This window comes from Drosophila virilis, chromosome X (assembly GCF_030788295.1).
Source record: "Drosophila virilis strain 15010-1051.87 chromosome X, Dvir_AGI_RSII-ME, whole genome shotgun sequence".
In the NCBI taxonomy this organism is placed as follows: Eukaryota; Metazoa; Arthropoda; class Insecta; order Diptera; family Drosophilidae; genus Drosophila; species Drosophila virilis.
In genome coordinates, this window is record NC_091543.1 from 17,549,811 (window position 1) to 17,572,417 (window position 22,607).

At 42.9% G+C, this 22,607-nt stretch overlaps 3 protein-coding genes across 5 annotated transcripts in view; 2 read left to right on the forward strand and 1 right to left on the reverse strand.

The window, feature by feature from the left end:
- Window positions 1-9,042, reverse strand: part of LOC6635438 (E3 ubiquitin-protein ligase KCMF1) — a 126,203-nt gene extending 117,161 nt beyond the window's left edge. Inside the window, exon 1 of the transcript XR_004305033.2 lies at window positions 8,929-9,042. The gene's annotated coding sequence lies outside the window, so the exon portion shown is untranslated. The remainder of the gene's footprint in view (window positions 1-8,928) is intronic.
- On the forward strand, window positions 839-8,735 carry w (eye pigment precursor family transporter white). Its single transcript, XM_002060078.4, has 6 exons — window positions 839-1,140; window positions 6,057-6,330; window positions 6,393-7,047; window positions 7,480-7,795; window positions 7,857-7,988; window positions 8,055-8,735. The coding sequence occupies exons 1-6, from the start codon at window positions 1,069-1,071 to the stop codon at window positions 8,667-8,669; spliced, it is 2,064 nt and encodes a 687-aa protein (XP_002060114.1). The 5' UTR covers window positions 839-1,068; the 3' UTR covers window positions 8,670-8,735.
- On the forward strand, window positions 9,005-16,072 carry LOC6636695 (transmembrane protein 120 homolog). 3 transcript variants are annotated; one of them, XM_070206946.1, is made up of 8 exons: window positions 9,005-9,145; window positions 9,795-9,949; window positions 10,043-10,161; window positions 13,984-14,113; window positions 14,253-14,392; window positions 14,477-14,694; window positions 14,796-15,175; window positions 15,776-16,072. In XM_070206946.1, exons 2-8 carry the CDS (start codon window positions 9,887-9,889, stop codon window positions 15,953-15,955), a joined length of 1,230 nt encoding a protein of 409 aa, XP_070063047.1. In that variant the 5' UTR covers window positions 9,005-9,145; window positions 9,795-9,886; the 3' UTR covers window positions 15,956-16,072. The 3 variants fall into 3 exon arrangements, with proteins under 3 accessions (XP_070063047.1, XP_070063041.1, XP_002060115.1); XM_070206940.1 differs by lacking the exon at window positions 9,005-9,145 and adding an exon at window positions 9,185-9,668; XM_002060079.4 differs by lacking the exon at window positions 9,005-9,145 and adding an exon at window positions 9,185-9,509.
- The last annotated feature ends 6,535 nt before the right edge of the window (window positions 16,073-22,607 follow it).

The window sequence follows — 22,607 nt, forward strand, 5'->3', positions numbered from 1 at the left end:
CATGCCTAAACAAAAACATACATGTAGTTGCCCACACATTCATTGATACAAAAATACAAGCCTACATACGTACATACATACATACAAAAGCACATATATACCTTTTTTTACACAGCCAACACAACTTTATCACCAAAAAAAAAAAAAAAAAACACTTCTAGAAAAGCATGAACATTAGCTTGGCCTACTTGAATTTATGAGAATCGAAGAGGAGGGCTAAATTTAAGGGCCCGCTTTATTTGAATAGAACACATATGCACATACATGTGTGCAACCATGCATACATACATGCGTACACATGTACACACACATATGCATACACACATACATGCCAGCATACAGACATACATACAGATATCATACAGACATACCACCTAACACATTTATAGTTGATTTTATGAAACCGTTGACAGGGTCAGCAGCTAAAGCACTTTAACGCATTATTCGATTACTATCGAAAAGTTGACTGTTCAGTTAAGCAGTGGCAAATCGTGATCGATAACAACACCAATCGATAATGAAAATGTGAGCACGCTTCAAAAGAAAAATAAGCAAACCCAACAGCAACAAGAAATTGTACAAACGCATGGGCTAATAGAAGGCGAGCGAGCGGCTTGACGGAGTGTGAAAACGGAGACGAACCGTTGAGCTACAGTTGAGCAGAGCGAGTCGCCTCTCTTTAATCAGCATGCAAATAGACAAGGCATTTGTTGCTGTTCTTGTTGCTGCTGTTTATCTGTTTGCACTCATCAAATTTCACTCATCGCCACCGCAAGCAGCGCGTCGCTGGCGTCGCCAGCGTCAATGGCCGCCGTCGCCGCCAGCCGCTCAGTCGCGCAGTCGTTGAACGTCAGTTGCGTTTAGTCCGCGCATTCGTCACGAACCAAAGTGTGTAACAAAGCAACCGAAAAGCACAAATTATATCGAAAAAAAAAGAAAGAAACTAAAAAAAAATATAAAGAAAAACACGCGCCTTCCTCAAAGTAAATACGCGATTTTGTTTGTTTTTTGTTTGTGTGCGTGCGTGTATGAGTGTGCGTGTGCCTGTTGCATGAGCCAAGCGACAAAATGGGCCAAGAGGATCAGGAGCTATTGATACGCGGCGGCAGCAAGCATCCATCCGCCGAACAGTTGCACAATGTAAGTCAACGGCAAAAGCGTTGCATGCTTCTAGGCGGCAAGAACAGCGTGAGAACCAATCGCTGCCACAATGTTGTTTTAGCCAACACAATAAATTACACCCCCCCACACACCGCCCCAACCCCGCCATACCGCACACCCACACACAATATTAACCGCAACCGCATTGCATCAGCCAAAATCGGGCAAGACTTAGCTATGACACAGACTATCGAAACGATCGCAAACACACACACACACACACACACACAGCCAGACACACATGGACAGTGGCACGCATTATGTGATTCAAATGTTGCAATACGAGTAATTGGATCCAGAGGCAACATGAATAATAACAACTATAGAAGCATCTATAGTCGCAACTTGGCTGCTCTGGCATAGAAAAGAAACAGTGTCGGGTTTTGTTTCCATGTCTAACAAAGGGGCATTACATACACATATGCATACGCATACATAAACAGTTGCCGGGCGTTGCCACTAGTCTGAATTTTGAACAAACACTGAATAATATCCTGACTTATCATGTGCACTTTTGACAGTTCTTCAACTTCTTATATAATCCCTTTTATCATCTAAACCTTAGTGTACAGTATGGGACTTTAGATAGTTACATTCGTTGGGGAAGATCAATAGGGTAAAAGTTTGGAACGCCTTCCTTCTACGGGCGGGATTGTTATCATACGGGGTCGCCCTTAAGATCCCTTCCCAGGACTTGTTAGTGGATGCACTTAGCTGCCTCAGTAGTCGGTCTGAGAACCTAAGCTTGGGGCTGCCGCTGTTCCAAAAATCTGACTTTCATACCGCCTCATGAAAGGCAAGACATTCGCTTGAACTAGAGCTGAACCAATGGCTGGTTCGAATCCAAATTAATTTTAGAAGTTTGCGTGCATTTTTATGAATTATTTATGTAAAACACATCAGAAGCCCTAAAACCCCGTTTCAGAAATCAAGCTTCAAGGGAAGGCATTTGTTAGAATCATGAGCTGAACCACTGACTGGTTCAAATTTTGGAAGTGTGCCTGCAGTTTTATGCTACATTTACATGAATATTGATGTACTTGAGTATCGTTAAGACTATCTGCGCACAGTGTCATATAACAATTCGTTGGAGTAGTTGTTGTTGTGTGTGCATGTATCTGTATCTTGTATCTTAATATGTGTGTATCTGTATCTTTTCTATATGCTTGTTAGCGCGTACTTGTTGTCTCGGCTTCATTCTGTTCGCATTCTTTTCGCTTCATGTTTATTGTTGCTTTTTATTTCATGTTTTATTGATATTGTCTAATCCGCTCTTATCTGGGTCATTATTTGACTGTCCATTCAACGTATCTATATCAGCAGCTATATCTGTATCTGCATCTGCACCTGCATCTGTATTTGTATCTGTATCTGTTACCTGACAGGTGTCGCTATCTTAACCTGTCTGTGTTTATTCGAGTGTTAGTGCTTGACTCGGCAGGCTTATAAGATTTGAGAGCAGGCAATGCAAACAGAATATATCTGAATAAGAATTTCGTAGCTATTACAAGAGAACCTCTAGAACTGTGTTATTGTCTAGAGGGCACTGCTCTTAACCAAATATATGCTCACTGAATAGTTTACTCAAAACAAACATACAAAATGTCAAACCAATTCCAAAACCAAAAATATCAAGATCTCAAAAAAGTTCCAGCTAATGAAAAAATATGATAAATTAAATATTTTCGTAAATTAAAATAAATTTGTAAAGAAGAGGAGTTCTTGCTTTTGCTTTCGCAAATTCAATAATTTGGTTTGAGTTACGAATCGACGAATCGGATTTTGCTTTAGCTAGAAAGCTGCCAAACAGAAATTTTATAATATTTTCAATATTTTAGGTATAGTCGGGAGTGCCCGAGTAGCGGATACCCTAAACCTTCTTCTTCTTCTAAATGGTAGCCATAAAACGAAAGGTATTCGATCTGGAAATATTATTCGAGCAGCTGCGTGTTAAGTTTGGTGACTCCAGCTCTTAAAACCTAAGAGAATTGGTTAAAAAAACATGATTTCGATATCGACTTTTATCGATTGATGGCAAACGGAGCAAGTTATCGTTTATCGAAAACAAGCGCGTTCTGAGCCTGCAATAGAAGGACTTGCGTTTCCGGGTCTCTAACTCTTATAGGTACTGAGATAGACGATCAGACAGATGAGAGACAAACGGACATGGCTAGATCGACGCGGCTATTGATGCTGATCACGAACATATATATTCACTTTATCGGGTCGGCTATGCTTCCTTCTGACTGTTACATACCTTTGCAAAAACATTATAGGGTATCAAATGCAATAGGGGCCAACCCAACCCAACCATATTGGATGAAAAAATTAGCTATGTTTCGGATTTTGATTGGCTTCTACTTTTGGGCTGGTTTGTTCTTAGGTTCGGTTCATGTAAAAATTAAAATTCGAATTCTGCGTTTGAGTGTAGCTTGGCTACATGGTCTGCCCGGCATTGAAGTTTTGGCCAGCTATACCCAATCGCAACCCCCGCCCCCGCCAGCTCCCGCCTCGCACTTTGTTGCTTTGGTGTTTGACCCACGCGTGGGGCTTCCAGAGAAGAGAGTGTAACCAAAGCTGCGCACCCACAACGTCCGTTGCGGTTGTTGTCTTCCCCTCCAATGCCGTGGCAAGCAGCCCCTCCTCCACTGGCGGCTGGTCCAGCGTTGCTTGAGGGGCTTCCATAGCCTGCGACCAAGCATAAATAGCGGGCGTACGTGGGGGCGGGTCGGGGCCAATTGGCGGCGCATCAAGCTGATGGCCGCAATATGGAAAGCGTTTGCGTTTCACCTGGCGCAATCATCAAAATGTGGCATAAATAATCACAAAAATTAAGCAAAAGCGAGCGAGCGAGTGTGTGTGTGTGTGTGTGTGTGTGTTGCCCTAAAATATCGGACATTCTTTCCATTCATCGCGCTGGCTATTAATAATCCGGCTGGTTCGAGTCCCGTCCGTTGATCTCTGCAGCTGCTTCTTCTTCTGCTCCTGCGGCGGCTGCTTCTCCTTCTTCTGCTGCTGCTGCCCGCCATTCGCCTGCTGCATTTCAATTTGGCTTGAGAAATTGGAGACGGCGACGTCGAGGTAGACGCGAAAAATTTAATATCCGTTACATGTGGCAGCCAGCAGTGGGTGGCATGTGCTGCGGTGTGTGTGTGTGTGTGTGTGAGAGAGAGAGTGTGTGCCCAAGCAAAATTGTTTTCACAACAAATGAGGCCGAAAAATGTTATTAAAAAGTTTTTCCTGTATTTATTTGCCTGTGTTGTGTTCTTCATTGTTGTTGTCGTTGTTGTTGTCGTTGTTGTTGTTGTTTTCATCTTCCTTGGCGTTTCTTAAGTGTGTGTTGCCGTATTATCTGTTGCCTGTCTGCTGCGCCGAGCTGAGCTGCTGAAGTGCGCCAGAGCTTTAGCTCTTAGGCCCCCAGCTTGTATTTCACAATTTCATATTTATTTAATTTTTTCTACTTGTTTTTCTTTTATTTTGCTTAACTTTGCGTTGTTTTTAGCTGCCTGGCAACGCCGCTGGCGTTACGGTTTTCGGCCGCCAGATGTCGCTAGACGAACTAACTGCCTTAACTAAGTAGATAACGGCATATTATTTAAGCATCGCAAATGCCCGCTAATGATATGCGAATGGCAGGCAAACAAGTTAAAAAGTCTGGCAACTTTGTGAGCAAATCATTTAACTGTTAATTGAAATGCAGCTCGAAATGTCCTGATTGAAGAGCCAATTTAAAAGAGCTTAAGACTTGGCTGATAAAAAGTCCTTGATAGTGTGGAGCTCTCGTTGATATTTGATCAAGTTATAACATTGTTTTTCTTAATTTATTTATCTATGTGAAGTTGCCATATGTGTCCACTTTTGCTGAGAGCGCCATGTTGGGACTCTCGAGAACTTGACTATTCGAGCTACTTTTCAAAAGCTCAATTCAAGCAGTTCACTGAATATATACTGTATACTATATACACAATATAAACTTTATATACTATATATATATATATATATACTAAATATACTATATAGTCTATCAACAAGATGGATGTGGCAAGGCTTGAGAGTTTGTTCAAATTTGTAAATTCAGAAGTTTTTAAAACTCATTATATAATTAAATTTTATTATAATTTAATTATAAAATGATATTTTTACTCTCCAGTTGATAAAGCATTTATAATTGTGCTCAAAAATGTGACGAAAGCTGCGTGCATGCGAACCAGGATGCTGGTTCAAACCCTTGCATTTGTCAGACAATTGATAAAGTAAGGCAAAGAACAATCGTATAGGGGTCGCGATTACTTTTGCAAACAACCCAAAATATGCCTGAGAATATTCTGGTTTGAAATTGAGTTGGCAAATGTGCTGTGCTCGTAAAAATGTTGAATGTAGGCAAAATAAATGCGCAATGTATGCTAAATAAATTACGAAATGCTCAATTTGCTCAATTACTTGACACTGAGACACTCGAAACACTCAGCCAAGCGGCGAACCATTCAAATGGCTTCGGTGCACTCGAAAAATAAATTTAAAAACAAAAATGAGAAAGGGAAAGGTCAGAACATTTGCAGACAAAACTTTCGCACTTTCACTTGCCACTCGGCGCGTCACCTTCCAAATGGACCCCAAGTCGAGAGCGCGGCCAAACCCGGATCAAGCGGCTGCGCCGACTGCGTCCTAATTTGCACATTCGAAATGGTCCTGTCTTGGGTTTTGGTTGAATGTTTGGCCATTTTTATGAGACTTGAACAGTTTGACGCTGAAAAAGGTCGTAAGTAGGCGTGCCGCGGATTAGCACGCTGAAAAGATTTACGCGACCCGAGCCTTACACCCAGCCAGTGTTGGGCATTCGCGCGAAATTGAAAAGTTTTGTAAACCTTTTTAACCAAATCTATCTGGCACAGCAGGGGGAGCAGGCGGCAGCGGCAGGCACAACCGTGGCGCCCACAGCGCAGAGCTGCATAAGCCAAGGCTTTGGCCAGGCCAAGAACTATGGCACCTTGAGCGGATCCGATGATGCACAGCTGCCAGAGACGCTCACCTATGCGTGGCACAATGTGGACATATTCGGTGCTGTGCATCAGCCGGGCTCCGGCTGGCGTCAGCTGGTGAATCGCACGCGTGGACTCTTCTGCAACGAGCGACATATTCCGGCGCCACGCAAGCATCTGCTTAAGAATGGTATGAGGTATCCGAGTGACAATTGCCTCTAAGCTCTCTAATCGTGTGATTCCATTCGACAGTCTGTGGCGTGGCCTATCCGGGCGAACTGCTGGCTGTGATGGGCAGCTCCGGGGCTGGCAAGACCACGCTGCTGAATGCCCTGGCCTTCAGGACACCGCAGGGCGTGCAGGTGTCGCCGTCGAGCGTGCGTCTGCTTAATGGCCAGCCGGTGGATGCCAAGGAGATGCAGGCTCGCTGCGCCTATGTGCAGCAGGATGATCTGTTTATTGGCTCCCTAACGGCACGGGAGCATCTCATCTTTCAGGCGATGGTGCGCATGCCGCGCCAGCTAACCTATCGCCAGCGTGTGGCACGCGTCGACCAGGTCATCCAGGAGCTGTCGCTGAGCAAATGCCAGCATACGATCATTGGTGTGCCCGGACGCGTCAAGGGGCTGTCGGGCGGGGAGCGAAAGCGTTTGGCGTTCGCCTCGGAGGCGCTCACCGATCCGCCGTTGCTCATATGCGATGAGCCGACCTCCGGTCTGGACTCCTTTACTGCGCACAGCGTCGTCCAGGTGCTAAAGAAGCTGTCGCAGAAGGGTAAAACCGTCATATTGACCATACATCAGCCCTCCTCGGAGCTGTTCGAGCTGTTCGACAAGATACTCCTCATCGCCGAGGGACGCGTCGCCTTCCTTGGCACGCCCAGCGAGGCAGTCGACTTCTTCTCCTAGTAAGTATTCGCTTATATGGTAAGTAGCTGGCCAAAGACTTCCAATACTTCCAATAATGCAGGACGTGAAACCTAGCTCGAATCCAGCTATAAATTAAGTATTTACCAAGTCGAAGACCATCCCAGTCTGTGTTATTTTATGAGCTGCATCTTTGAAATCATCTCAAGAAAGAAATTAAAATTTCATATCGATATTTTCGATGCAATATGTCGGATATCGATATCTATATCGATTAATGAATCCAAGATATCGATCTAGCAGCTCTTGATGCTGAACAGGAACTTATATACTCCTTACAAAATTAGGGTTCGGTACGGATTGCGAGCTGCAACTTTCGCGTGAACAGGAACTTATATACTCCAAATAAAATCGGAGAGCTCGATATCGATTTCTATTCCCAAATTTCGTTCGCTTCATTCTCTTCTCCGCAGTGTGGGCGCCCAGTGTCCGACCAATTACAATCCGGCCGACTTCTATGTGCAGGTGCTGGCCATTGTGCCAGGTCGCGAGATGGAGTCGCGCGAGCGCATTGCCAAGATTTGCGATAACTTTGCCATTAGCAAGGTGGCGCGGGATATGGAACAGCTGCTGGCCGCCAAGGCGCAGACGCAGCCGCTGGAGCAGCCCGAGAACGGGTATACCTACAAGGCCACATGGTTTATGCAGTTCCGCGCCGTGCTCTGGCGCTCCTGGCTATCCGTGCTGAAGGAGCCGCTGCTGGTCAAAGTGCGACTCATACAGACCACGGTGAGTCGGCCTCCATGAACAGCTCGAATTGAGCCTTTAATCTGTGCATTATCCATTCCAGATGGTTGCCGTGCTCATTGGGCTCATCTTTCTGGGCCAGCAACTGACGCAGGTGGGCGTGATGAACATCAACGGAGCCATATTTCTCTTCCTGACCAACATGACCTTTCAGAATGTGTTTGCCACCATCAATGTGAGTGCAGCAGCTGGCGTCTAATCCATTTGACTGCAACTTGCTCTTTCTCTGCTCCTGCTGCAGGTTTTTACGTCGGAGCTGCCGGTTTTTATGCGGGAGTCGCGCAGTCGCCTTTACCGCTGCGACACCTACTTTCTGGGCAAGACCATAGCCGAGCTGCCGCTCTTTTTGACCGTGCCGCTCGTCTTTACGGCCATTGCGTATCCGATGATTGGCCTGCGTGCGGGAGCACTGCACTTTTTCAACTGCCTGGCGCTGGTCACACTGGTGGCCAATGTGTCCACCTCGTTTGGCTATTTGATATCCTGCGCTAGCTCCTCGACATCGATGGCATTATCGGTGGGCCCGCCGGTCATAATACCATTCTTGCTTTTTGGTGGCTTCTTCCTCAACTCGGGCTCGGTGCCTATTTACCTGAAATGGTTGTCCTACCTATCCTGGTTTCGTTATGCCAACGAGGGCCTGCTTATCAATCAGTGGGCCGATGTGGAGCCCGGCGAAATTAGTTGCACCTCCTCGAACACAACGTGCCCCGGCTCCGGCAAGGTTATACTGGAAACGCTTAACTTCTCCGTCGATGATTTACCGCTCGATTATGTGGGATTGGCCCTGCTGATTGTAGGCTTTCGCGGGTTTGCCTACCTGGCGCTGCGATTGCGTGCCAGGCGCAAGGAGTAATACTTTTATATGCATACATTTATGATTATAAACATATGTATATTAATATAAATATATATATATATATATATATTTTTTTATAATTCGTCTAGCCCCAAGACCACAAAACTGCTAATAAAAACTATATTTACTGTTAGTAGGCCTGGCATTTAAAATTAAAGCTTTTTTATGTACACAACGAAACTAAAATTGTCTTATTAAAAACTCAGTCTACACATGTAATTGTATAAATTTGAAAAGCGCGCTTTTATTTACTCACCAGTGTGGCTCATTTCACCATTGAAGTGGAACTCACCATAGCCAAGCACGCTGGCGACGGCACAGCGCGTACGTTAGCACAAGATAGCAATACAAGCAAATGAGCGAGCGAGACAACTGCATAAACCGAAGTACGACGCAACAAGCAAGCTTCTGCTGGCGCCTCTGCTCGCTCGCACTGTTTTTGTTGTTGGCAAGCCAGCGCAGAATATTGTTTGGTGAGTGAATGCGTGTGTGGCTGGGCTGGCTGGCTGGCTGCTGTGGCCCGTCGTTTGTTGTGTTTGTGTTTAACTTGACTCTAATCTAAATTGGCGTCGCCAAACTAAGTCTTAAGTAGTTAAAATTAACTGCCGGGCAGCACACTGCTGCAGTACACGCTGCCACAGATCAACCACAACGTCGCGCGCGCTTCTCTGCCGCCACCACCGCCAATTGGATCGCCGCTGCCGCTATTCAGTGTTCGGTGTTTGTTTCAGTTCAGTTCAGTTCAGTTTTAGTTACCGCACGGCATAAGCGTCGCTGCTCCGCTCAAATTTATTTTTAAACAAAACAACAGAATCGCGAAATAATTTTCAATTCCAGGTGCTTAAACTGAAGTGTATCCCATTAAGTTGATTTGTGTCCAAACACGTTCCATTATTATTCGCTGCGGCTGTGCTCAAGAGCGAAATAGAAATTGTGGCGAATTGCGTGCGTTGCGGCCAATTGATTTTTCACCAAAATACTTGGCAGCGAACGCTGGTAACTTTGGTGACGTCCCCTCCCCCCCATTCCCCCTTCCTCGTACAACAGCCGGCAAGTGGTTGTACCCACCGCTTCAACAACAACCCCCCCCTTTCTCTTTCTCTCTCTGTCTCTTCACCACAGCCAGCATAGACCCTAACCTCAAAACAGCTGTTGCATACAACAGACATCGTGTAAAGCGCGTCTAGCAAAGAAAATAACAACAAATCATAAAAATGGACATCGAGACGCTGCGCAATGAATGGGATGAGCTAAATCGAGAATACACCGAACTCGAGGTGAGTTATTGTTGTTGTTGTTGTCTATGCTAATGTTTTCACCTTGAAACAGCTGCTTATAACAGTCTAACAACCCATCCGTTATCTTTGCAGACATGCAACAGACGCTACATGGAGCTGCTGGAACAGCTGCAGCAGCATCAACAGAAATGCTTCAACGAGATCAAACATCAACGTTATCGTATGAATCAAATAACGGCCTCTGTGCGACAGTGAGTACATATATAGATATTCTATATCTACATCTATATAAATAACTATATACATACGCACAAGTTGGTACATACATAGATACATGTCTGTACATACAGAAAAGCCAACCCTTATATAATTCTCTGCATTAGCACATGCACATACATACATGCATATGTTAATATCAACTTAGGTATGTATGTATGCAATGACTTGCAGCTGGTTTTAGCTAGAGATGGCCGCGTGACACGAACTTTTCTTGATATGTAAAAAATTGATCATTTTCTATTTGCCTATTTAAAGACAACAAATAGCTCGTCATCTTTGATGCTGATGTTTTTTTCTTTATGACATTTGCCATTTTGCCGTGTAAATAAACAAATGTGCAGTTAACTGTTCATTGCAACTTTGCGGCCATTAACAAATTTTGTATTCGGTGCCGTGTCGAGTCTGCATCTCTGTGCAATTCAAATGCAAATACACGGTACATCGCAAATGTAAACAACAACCCCCCCCCCCCCCCCCCCCCCCTTTAAAGTTCTTAAGTTGGAATTTGATCTCAATCAATTACCGTTGCGAACCAGGTATTCCAATTGGATTCGTGCCCACACACACAGGCACACATGCATATACGCTCAGTTCTTGTCGCTTATCAGTAAACTGCGAAACACATGTATGGCGGCAATTAGTCAGGAAGGTGTCCTTATCAACTCGGACCAACTGGCGTCAACAGCTGTATAGCCATATCAAGAAGTGTACTATATATGTATGTATGTGCATTTCTTTTAGTTAGTTGTTGTAGCCGGGTTCCAATTAGTTTTTACAGCTGTGTTTCTTCTGATAAAACCTGTGATAAAAAACTACACGTAGACTTTGTGCCTGAACTGGCGTTTGGTGTGCTTAGGCGCAGAGCCAATGTCATAAATTGTTTATTTTGAAATTGACAGCGAACCTTTGCCCGGTTAGAGGCCTCCCTCTCCCCCTCTCCCATCTGGCCACTCACCCATCTTCGTTCGACAAGTTGCAGCAGCTCCAACTACACACTCGCTCCCTTTACCGACCAGCTGCCCTTGACCCTGTGCTGTTGCATGGAGCGTAAACTAAAACGCCAGCAAACTGTAAACGCGACACGCAAAACAGAAACAAAAAAAAAAAACAAAAAATAATAAATAAAAATAAACAAAACTAACTGAATGACCAGCTGTTCCACAGTGGGGCAAATACGATTTGTATGTACAAAGAAAAGGTCCAAGTCAATTTGTGCACATATTAAACATTTTGCTATATAATTTCTTGAAATATCAGCAACAAAATCGTTTTGATCTTTAATAATAATGATAATTGCAAATTTTTTCCACACCTTATATTATATGCTGCTTTTCGTTATTTTAACCAAACGTATCCGAATTGTGTACATACAAAGCAATTGCGGCCCACTGTGCGCGCAGCCAGGCAAGGCCAGCCTCTAGTGGTTAACTTTGGTGTTGCTGTTGTTGTTGTTGTTATAACAGTGTGGAGTTTTTGCGGGCTCTACATGCATATGCATATGTATGTGTGTCAATGATCAGCAAAGAGCACACATACGAATGCTGTGAGCGCGGCACTCTTGTCTTCCCACTCGCTCTAACGCTTGCGAGCATCGTCGCACTTAAACAGTTATATGTATGGATTTTGCTGCCTGCGCGTTTTTAGTCGCGCGCGTTTTAATGTTTCTTTGCCTCCGATTCGGTGACCTTGCGCTTAGCTTTGCTCAACGCACAAATTATGCAACGGAAATATGATTTTTGATTGTCAACAAATACTATAAAAACAAAGTAAGAGGAAGAGAGTATTCAAATTATAAACAAAACACTGCAAATGCATAGCTAAAAGGGCGTTTCACGTTATTGCAAAATTAATTTTAATTGACAAATGCAAATACATACGTTGTGTTTCTGTGTGTGTGTGTGTGTGTGTGTGTGTGTGTGTGCATGTGTGTAATTACCGGTTGTTGTTGCTGCTGCTGTTATTGTCGTTCATTGGTTTTTTTTTAGGCTCGTTCAGACAACACGAGCCACTTGCGCAAATTGTTAGAGCCCAGTTTGCGCAAGCCGCTTGTCTTAATGCAGCTCGCTTGTGCAATAGTTAAATAGGATTTCGCCGCGATGCACACTAAAATGCAACCCTAAACGCATACGATAGTTTTGCGTATCAACTCTGCAATTAAAGTTAACAAAAATCATGTTGAATAACAGAAATTGTTGGTTGCTGGTTCAACCAGCGCGAACTGAACCAGCGACTTTTTTGTTGGCTTGCATGGAAGCCTGTGTATTTGTGTGAATGTCGCTGAGCTTTAGGGTATCTCCTAGTCGGGCTCTTTGCCGAGTCCGCCAAGCGGCGACTCGCGCGCGTTTCAGACGCGACTTTGGGGCGGTTCAATATGAAAATAGAGGCAACTATTTTTAGTTAATGTTTGCATATAAATCGAATCTATATCAAAAACACGCTCTCACACAGCTCAGCTGCTGGGCAACTTTGCAGTCGTTCTGTTCTTGGCCTGAACTTCCGGCCCGTTGCATAACACCTATCGGGAATTGGCAAATCTCTTGGCCATATATCAACAACAAGCCCCCCGATTATATATGTTTACCAACTAGCATATTTGGCCATTATCAGTTAACGTAAATACACATTCGAGTACTTTCCTCAATTTGTCGCAGGTATTCGCCTTCGCTGCTTCTTCTTCTTCTTCTTCTTCTTTTTCTACTTCTTCTTTTACCCACGTATCATCGTTTGTCGCTTATCAGGTGTCGAACTTTTTTCTTTTTTTTATTTTTTTGTATACCGTTTATTGGATGTTTAAAAATAAAAACATGAATTATGCAAGCGATTGATAAAATGCCAGCAATGCGAATAAACAACAAAATAGGAATGTACCCAAAACAAATACATATACACACGAGTATATAGTATGCCTGTGTGTGTGCGTGTGTGTGTGTGTGTGTGTGTGTGTGTGTGTATAACCATCAATTATGTCTAAATTGAACTTTGACGTGGGGAAAATTAAAATTGCCGTGTGCCGTGTGTATAATTGATATCGTCGCTGGCCAGCTTTTCGAATAGCCTCTCGTACCGCTACCTCCTACCCACCCCCGCCGCTGCTCCCGTCCCACCCCCTTCGGCCACCCATTCGAAATTATAAATATATTATTTATGCAAATGGCAAAGCATTTGCGACATGGAACCTATTGACCCCCAACCAACAAGCCAACTACCTCAATTTCTCGAGTTGAAAGTTCACATAAAATTGGAAACTGCCAAACAAGTATATCTAGCTTAGATGCGGGGGTGTGTGTGTGTGGGGGGGGGGGGGTTATAGTACCAATCGGGAGCTATGAACAAAGCTATATATGACTTATAAGAGCTCCTACATGTTTTCTATAAAAACGCCTCCGTCTGGAAATAATACCACATAAGGTATATATATATATACATATATATTTCTGATCAGTATCTGTGCGAGCAACTTTTTTGCTTATCAAGGCACATCCCTATTCTCTGTTCGAAATCTTATCAACATCTGACAACTAACCTAATCATATGGCTAATATCGGAATAATCGATCGAAAAAGCGGCTCTTGTATGAGGAAATCTTAGCTAAATTCGACATAAATTATCAGATTGATAGATCATATAGTTAAGACAGGAATAATCGGTCCTGCCAAGCATGGACAGCAATATCGTAAGCGTATTTGGTCGAGCTTTTAAAGTGCTTCGCTTGGGATTTGAACCAGCGTACTGCATGTTCAGGTCTGATCAGCTAAAAAAAAAATAAAAGAATTAAACAAATTTTTAAATTACAGATACAAAGGACCCATCGGTGGTGAGGAGAAGGAGAAGCTTGACGATCTGCAAAAGATGTCGCTGAAACGGAAGGCGCAGCTGCACGAAATTGAGCAATCGCTGCCGGCAAAATCTGGTCGCTATCTGCAGGTAAGCTGGTCACACTGTCAAATTGAATTTTCCACAAACTTTTGCGCTCGCACTTGTTGAACAAATAAGTTAACCTCCTCCCCCCCCCCGGTACTTGTCCAATTTGTGTGTACATTATTGCTATGAATTCTGTCCATAGATTATCCTCGGCGATGTGAACGTCTCAATTTTGAACAGAAACGACAAAGTTCGCTACAAAGATGACTATGAAAAGTTTAAATTAATACTCAACGTAATTGGACTGATAATGGCCTTCTTCAATTTGATATTCAACTACAGGTGAGTAAATTAGTTTAGTTACAAACAACACTGATATGAAACGTTTGCTTGCACCCCCCGCCCCTCCAATCCCATCCCGTCCAGAGCTCTGGAGTTGTCCTTCATATTCCTGCTAGTGTGGTACTACTGCACGCTGACCATACGCGAGTCCATACTGAAGGTGAACGGTTCCCGGATCAAGGGCTGGTGGCGCGCCCATCATTTCATCTCAACGGTCGCCGCCGGCGTGCTGCTCATTTGGCCACAGGGCGAGCACTGGCAGCTGTTTCGTCTGCAGTTCATGTACTTTAATGTCTACATCAGTGAGTAAACCGCCAGCGGATCAATTTGATTTGATGCATGCACATGTGCAGCTGTGTGTACCGTTCAACGTGCAACGCTTTGTCATCGGCATTTCTTGCAGGCATTGTTCAGTATTTGCAGTTTGGCTACCAGAAGGGTCTGCTCTATCGGCTCAAGGCTCTGGGCGAGCGCCACAATATGGACATTACCATTGAGGGCTTTCATTCGTGGATGTGGCGCGGCTTGAGTTTCCTTTTGCCGTTCCTCTTCATTGGCTACGCCTTTCAGGCCTACAACGCCTGGACGCTCTTCAAGCTGGCCTATTATCCGCCAGATGCACCCTGGCATGTGTCCGTCATGTGCGGGCTCTTTCTGCTGCTCTTTGTGGGCAATACGGCCACCACACTGTGGGTGGTGCCCGAGAAAATACGCGAGCGTTCCAAGGAGCGCTATCGATTGCAGAGCATGGGCAAGTCCATGAAGCTGCGCAAGGAGATGAAGGTGAGTGAAGGGATTGCATTCGATATACAGTGAATACTGCTCTTTGGCGGACAGCGATTGTCGGTCAAGTTTTTACTCAAGAGAAGTGGGTTTTGAGGAGTGTCCTTTAACAGAGATTTTACTGTATATATCAGCTATATTTAAACCAAGTACATATACAATACTAAGTACTTCAAAATGTTTGATTACGCGGCAAAAATCGAGCACACGGTCCAAGGTTGAAGGTTTAGTAAAACATATTATTACTTAAATATACTCTATTGAACTTGAAATTTTAATTAATATACATGCTAAAGTTCAACATAATTTGCCTTTTCTAACACTTCAAAATTCGATTAACGAAACAACTTCAGACAACTTCACAACGGTACATTTAAAGAGGTTGCTATTGAACGTTGAAACGTTGATTTTGAAATACATTTATTTATAATAAAAACAAACGTTAAATATGTCAACTTATGTTGCAAATAACTCGCTGACAATCCAACGGATCATATCTCGTATTTAAAATCGACACAGTTAAAGTCTATCGATAAACGCATCGAGCTCAGTTGAAAGTTTTTCAACTCTAATCTCGTTTTCCTTTTCAACACTTAACAGAACAGCGCCAGCGACTTGGACCTTTCGGGCAGCTCGCAGGTAGCGACAACGACGCCGACGTCGTTGACTCCAACGCAGGCGACGACGACGCCAACGGCAACGCCAACGCCGACGCCGACGCCAGCAGCCGCATCCGCAGCCGCAGCGATGCCAACGGCAACTGAGAAGAAGGAAAACTAAAGCAATAGCAGCATTTGTGAGGTGTAGCGCACTCAGTCATATATTTTATATAATTCTTCTTCTCCGTTTTGTTTTCTTAGTTTGTGCACTAATTTATTGATTTTGCTTTAAGCTGAAGTTTCTGGCGACTTCTCTTTATTATTCCTATTCGGTTTATTGCATTCATTGATTTTTCTGCATGTTCGACTTTGAACGGCAACTAAGCCAAGGCATTCACCTACTGTGGGGCAAAGCAAAACATAAACAACACAAAAACAAAAACGAAACTAAAAAGAGAAAAGCAAATGCTGTAAATTTATACCAACTATGTACATTATTATATTATTATTTTTTTTTTTTTTGTATTTAAGTAATTTTTTTTTTTTCGCTTGCTTGCAAAGAAAAAGTTAGAAGAGAAAACGTGAAGTGAAATTGCAAAGTTCTGTGTGCAGAAGAAGCGAATTGATATTGAATGAAAAGAAACTGCAAAATAAACAGTGAAAATAAAAAAGAAAAAAAAAAACAACAAAAACAAATTGCAAGAAAAATATGAACAACAAACGTGTGTGTGCGCGCACTCTTTCTTTCGTTTGGGCGGGCTATTGACCAACGGTGCTTTCTGCATCTGTGTGCGTGCGTGTGCGTGTGCGTGTGCATGAGTTTTTGCCTGGCGCTGTAATTAAATTGATTACATTGACCACAAATTATTGAATTGCGTGTTAAGCAGCGGCATTTAAAGTTGCCCATTACGGTTTTGGGCCCCGGGCAAAGTTGCTGCACTTGTGAATACGCAAAATAATAATAATGCATACATGTGTATGTACATAATTTGATTGCAGCTTGTTTAAGCGGTTTCTATTCTATTGCGGCGAAAGTGTCAAGTTAACATAAAACATTTTATTTTACAACTAAAGCGCATGGAACTATGCAGGCTAACAGTGAGTAGCACGATTTTTGCAATTTATCCAATTTTAAGTCTATACATACGTATGTACATACATACATACATAAATAGTAGCAGGGCAAGGCTTTACGTTTGCATACGTATATAGGCTGTATATGTATGTACATATGTATAACAAAAAACGGAAGCGTTGATGCATTAGCATGTGCATACGCACAGCGAAGGCTATTTAGTCATCAGTTTCTTTTATGCCTAGTTTGCTGCTGCGCTCCGCTACCTGCTCCTGCTGTACTCTCATATGTATGCATGCTTGTCTCGCTTGCACTTATGCACAGTTACGAATGGGTCGCCTTGCGTTAAGTTTGATCAACGCAACACAACGGCATAAACGTATGCATGTACATACATATGTGTATGCACAAGCATTAATGGACGTACGCGTGTGTGTGTGTGTGCAATTGCCTTAGATCAATGGGAAATTAATTTATTTTAGTGCATGGCAACGAGTATTGCGGCCTCCTTGGGTGGTTTTAAGTTGTTTACACACTTAAAGCAGTCGAGTCATTTTTGTTTCAATATTGATTTATTTAACTAGTTGATTTAATTGTTTGTTTCTAAATGCTCTTTGATTATTGTGCTGCGATGCGGTTTCATGACAATGCACTTCGATTTGCCTAAGTATCCAATCGGTCGTATACTTGATTGCAGTTTTGTTTGTTTGGGTAATTAAAATTGTTGACCCCGACCTCGACCTTGACTGTGGTTAGGTGCACTGTTTTTTCTGCTTCTTTTTATTGATACTCTTGCGCGGAGTATTATTATTTCGCTATGAAATGTGTAACGTATGTTTTTTTTTCGATCATTCTGATTGCCATAATATCGATAAATATCGATTGCGAGACAAGCCCAACTCGAATAGCCTCTCGTGGTATGAGTATTCAGGGTATCTGCTAGTCGGGCATACCCGTCTAAAGTTCACTTGTGCATTCTGCGATTTGAGCTTCGCTGTCTGGCCAGAACCACACTGCCGGCATGAGACGATGCTTAGGCGGCGGATGCGTTGACTTGGGCGGGCGGACGGTCGGCTGGTTGGGTTTTGAGTGGTTGCTCGGGCGACTCTTGTTTTACTGGTGGCCATTAATGCGGCTGTCGTCTGCCCGTTTGCAACAAAAGCCCTGCAATGCGGCAAAAGCGGTGGTTTTTTGTGCACCAACAACGTTGGGCGCCATTTTTGCCCGCGTCCGCACCCGCACCCGCGCCCGCTCCCATTGATGTGGGCTGATGTGGGGTAACCGCAACCGCAGCGCAGGCGGTCATTGAGGGGACATCCAGTGCCGTTCAGTTGTCGTTCTCGTCCTCGTCCTCGTCCTCGTGCTCGTCCTGGCCATTTGCTTGTCGCGCTGCCGCAGCCTAATTTGGCGAGAGTTCATTAATTGCGTAAACGGCGCGCGCTTTTAATTATGTCGAACGGCGGCCCTGATGCGCCGTTGCTCCAAGCCGTTCGAGTGGTGTTGGGGGGGCATGGGGAGAGGACTAGGGGCTGTTGGCAGGGTCTGGGTCTGGGTCTGTGTATGGACATGGTGGCGATTCTGGTCACAGACCGGGCGTATTTTGTGCATTTGTGGCATTGTTTGCATTGTTGTGCAGCAGCCAGTTGCACTCGCTGCCGCGTTGGTTGCCTGTTTTTCTGCGGCACCAACGGAATTTACGACTTTCGGTTGATGCAGCCGCAGCGCCCATCATTGAAGCACTTTCCCGGGCCGCGCAGTGTGTGTGTGTGTGGGTTAAGTGGGTGGCATTTGGTTGGCTGGTGCGATTATCATTTATTGGAACCGCATACGGGATATGTCATTGGCATTGTGAAGCGCGTAATTCGTTAATTTGATAAGCATACGCCATGTTGAACATACGCCGATTGAAAAGCCCAATGGCAATTGCCGTTGGCAACAAAAATTGGCATTAAGGCAACAGCTAACGGCAAATTAATGCCAATGGCTTTGTTTTCAGACAGCCCAAATCCGTGGGTGAATCGACAACTTTGTCCCAAGCAAATGCAGCGCAGCTCTCTTAACCGTAGTATGTCATTAACTAGCATTAATAGGCTGGCCAACAAGAGCTCAATTGCAGCTTGTCCGTTTCAATTGCTTCTTCAACAGCCTTCCAGCTCTATTAGAGAATCAGACAAAGGCCTTGTCTACTTGTCGTTGCTTTAACTTGTTGAGAATTACAAGCGGCAAGCAGCAAATAAAGCAAAGCGTTCGCATCAATGGCCGTTCACTTGCAGACATTTTTTATGCTGACAGTTTGTATATAAAAGGTTTTTTTCTTTTTCTACCTAAATAGTTAAACAATAATGTTAACGCTTAATGTGTGTTTCCTAATAGACATATCTCAAAATATATTTATTTTGTCTTCTATACATTTTGATACTTCTGCTTCGACTTTAAAGACAATTAAAATTCGCTTTTAGAATACTTTTAAATTTCATAATATTCTTTGATTTTATATTCGAAAGTATGTGGCTTGGTAAAATAATGAAAGTTTGATGCTGTCTTTATAGACGAACCCATTTGAAATCCATCAATCTATTTAATTCTTCTTAGTTTGAGCAAATTCGAATTTTTTTTTGTGATAATATCGCTATCGCACTCAAAACTTTAGTTAAAGCACCTCTCGCTCCCAGACGGGAGCCAATGTGGACCACAGTTTTGAGCGGTTGTTGATGTAGCTGCTGCTGCCGTTGCTGCTGTCGTTGTTGATGTTCAATAATTCGAATTTAATTTATGCATGCGCGAAAAATGACACTTAATCAGCTTTTGATTTATTTTATACCCTGCAACACACAAATTAAAAGAATATGTTTACAATTTGTGGTCCGTATGGCGGTATTAAATCATTTTTTGAAACAAACTTCAGATAAATTAATTATTCACTACGATAAAATATCGATCACCGATAAATGACCGATAGTTAGACAAGTCGATAACCAGCTTGTAACAAATACTGATAGATACTGATATGGACAAAAAGTACATAAATATCTTATAAATATTCAATTAGCTTTCGATAGGCGACAGAGAGATAAATCGATATCCCGACAACATCAAATGCTGATATACTATCGATAACTTTATACGACCACTTGATAACCAATACTGAAATGATATCGATAACATAGTAACCGATAACCAGACAAGCCGATAGCTTGCCTGTAGTTAATATTGAAAACAGGAAGAAGAAGAATAGAAATGAATGGCATATCGATAACATAATCCGCTTTCGATAGTCGATAAATAGACATGCCGATAACCAGCCAAAAAGCAAGATTGATAACATAAACAATTAAAAATTAATATCATATCGATAGGTACTCCGATTTTGATTTCCGATAAGCAATTTTGATAACGTGAAGAATACAAATTAATAGCATATCGATACTTTTCCAATATATCATTCGCTAAATACAAACATAGCCAACAACTCATGTTCTCTGTAGACAGAGTAACTCAAACTCAATTCGTATACCGCCTATTTTAAGAATCTCTTCTTTAGTTTTGCACTAAACCAGCATACCCGCTCTTAATCCATATCCGATGGCAACAGGGTAAACATATGTTGTAAAGTTAAGCCAACTGACCAAAAATTAATAATAATTGACTGGAATTGAACGAATCGTTGGACATGACAGCAAATAGGAAACATAATCAAACAGATAAAAGTGTATAATTTTATTAAAATTACAGCAGCTGCAGAGGAACAACAATTAAAATTGGCAACAATAAAAACGAAAATTCGATTGACCAAAATTAGGCCACAGCACAAATCTGAAAGAGCCAAAAGACCAAAGTTTATAATGAAAATCAATTTAAGGCCAGTTTTTATTGTTGTTCTTGCCTTTGTCTAGATGCAATGCGTCAGTGAGAGAGAGAGAGAAAGAGAGAGAGGGGAGGGACATTGTGCAGGCCAAAAAGTCATCAAAGAAATTCAATTTGATAAAGCATCAATGAGAAACGAATAAGTTTTCCTCCTGCTGTGCCTTAACCTCTCTCGCACAAAATGAAAAAAAGAAGAAGCGACAATAAACAAAAATAAAAATAAAAAACGATGGCAAATTAAATCGAGCAATCAAATGATCATAATAGGTTAATCAAGAACAGGAGCAGGGCGTCCTTTCTTGCCTTTGGCCTCTCGGCTGGTCGCTGGGTTGCCCTGCTCTGGTGCGGTCTGTTTGGGTCAGCGCTAGAGATGGCCATTTGTCGTGCTTTTGTCGGGAGGAGTAACATTTTTTTAGCTCAACCTGTGCTAAAAATAATATTCGCAGTCATAACTTATGATTCAAATCTTAAACACAACATATCCGCGTTTTCCGACGAAGGCCAGTCGAAAAACAAGTGAAATGAGAGTCAGAAATTGTGCAGAAAATATTGAGAAATTATTAAGCGGCAAATTTGGAAAAATATTGAGAAAAACACGATCATGCTTTGCCACAGCTTAAACTGCCTCAGGCATTAGCCAGCTGCTAGGCTGAGATTGGGTTCTTTTCTGCAACATCTGGCAACATTTTTTATCGAACTTCAAACAAGTTTTATAAGTTATAGCATTGAGAAATTGCCTAACTTTTATCATAACTTAAACACCAAAACATATACATACTTGGGCTGAGCTGAGCTGTGTTCTGTTAAATCTTTTCCGTGCGTGTTTCAAAAATGTATTTTCGTGTTCGTGTTGCGTCGTGTCGTTAAAATCTGGCACGCGCCCATCTCTAGTCTGGGCTCTCCTGCTTCAGTAATTTGTCTGCTTTTCCGTGCTGTACAATAGACAAATTGAAATCGCAAAATAGAAAAATGGCAATCACACACACACATACACACACACACACACACACAGACTGGCAAGCAGGTTGACATACAAGCAAATAAATAAGTGCACTCAAGTATGTAATATGGGCAACAACAAACGCACCCTGGTCAGACAATGTCTAGCTGCCTCCAGTTATACCACTTCCGCATCCGTTTCCCCATTCCCCCCTCCACGCTCGAGCACAGCCCCTTGCCAACGGCCGTTGGCCCACAACCATCAGCGACAATCGTGCGGCAAATGTAGCGTAAAATCGGCAACATCGTCACAGTTAGCCCACAAATTGTTAGTTTCGTTACTGTCTCGACTCCGGCTACGTAATCAGTTGTTGCCAAAGTTGCCTGCCGCTTGGTCAGAACCAGCTCCAGCTCCAGCTCCTGCTCCTGCTCCTCCTCCAGCTGCAGCTGATTTATGGGCGCCACACGCGTTTAGCTAAAGCTGTTACATTTATTCAGTTGCAGCAGCCACGATCCATACGTACTAGTTGGCAAAAGGACAATGCAATAGATTCAACGAGATAGCAGCGTTGCCAGATCAACAGGAAGCGATATCAAGTCATGTTGCCAGAATGTTTTTGTAGAAAAGTGGAAGCTTATTCAATGCTGCTTTCCTTTAAAAAAAAAAAGTTTATATGCTTTGCTTTCGTATGCTCTTTTTGTTCTGATTTCGCTTTTATATGTTGACATATTAATTACTAAATTCGGGCATATATATCGTGCATATTATATTTATAATTTCATTAATTTAAAGAATTTGTATGAATCCCTATGAGACTGAAACCTCTTTAAAGTACATTTATGTGCCAAGTTGAGACTTGCTTTGATTGACGAAATGAGCGCTGATTTTGCAGAATCTAAAGAACAATTTCTTGTTAAAAACGTAACACCTATAAGACTCCTCTATAAAACCTGA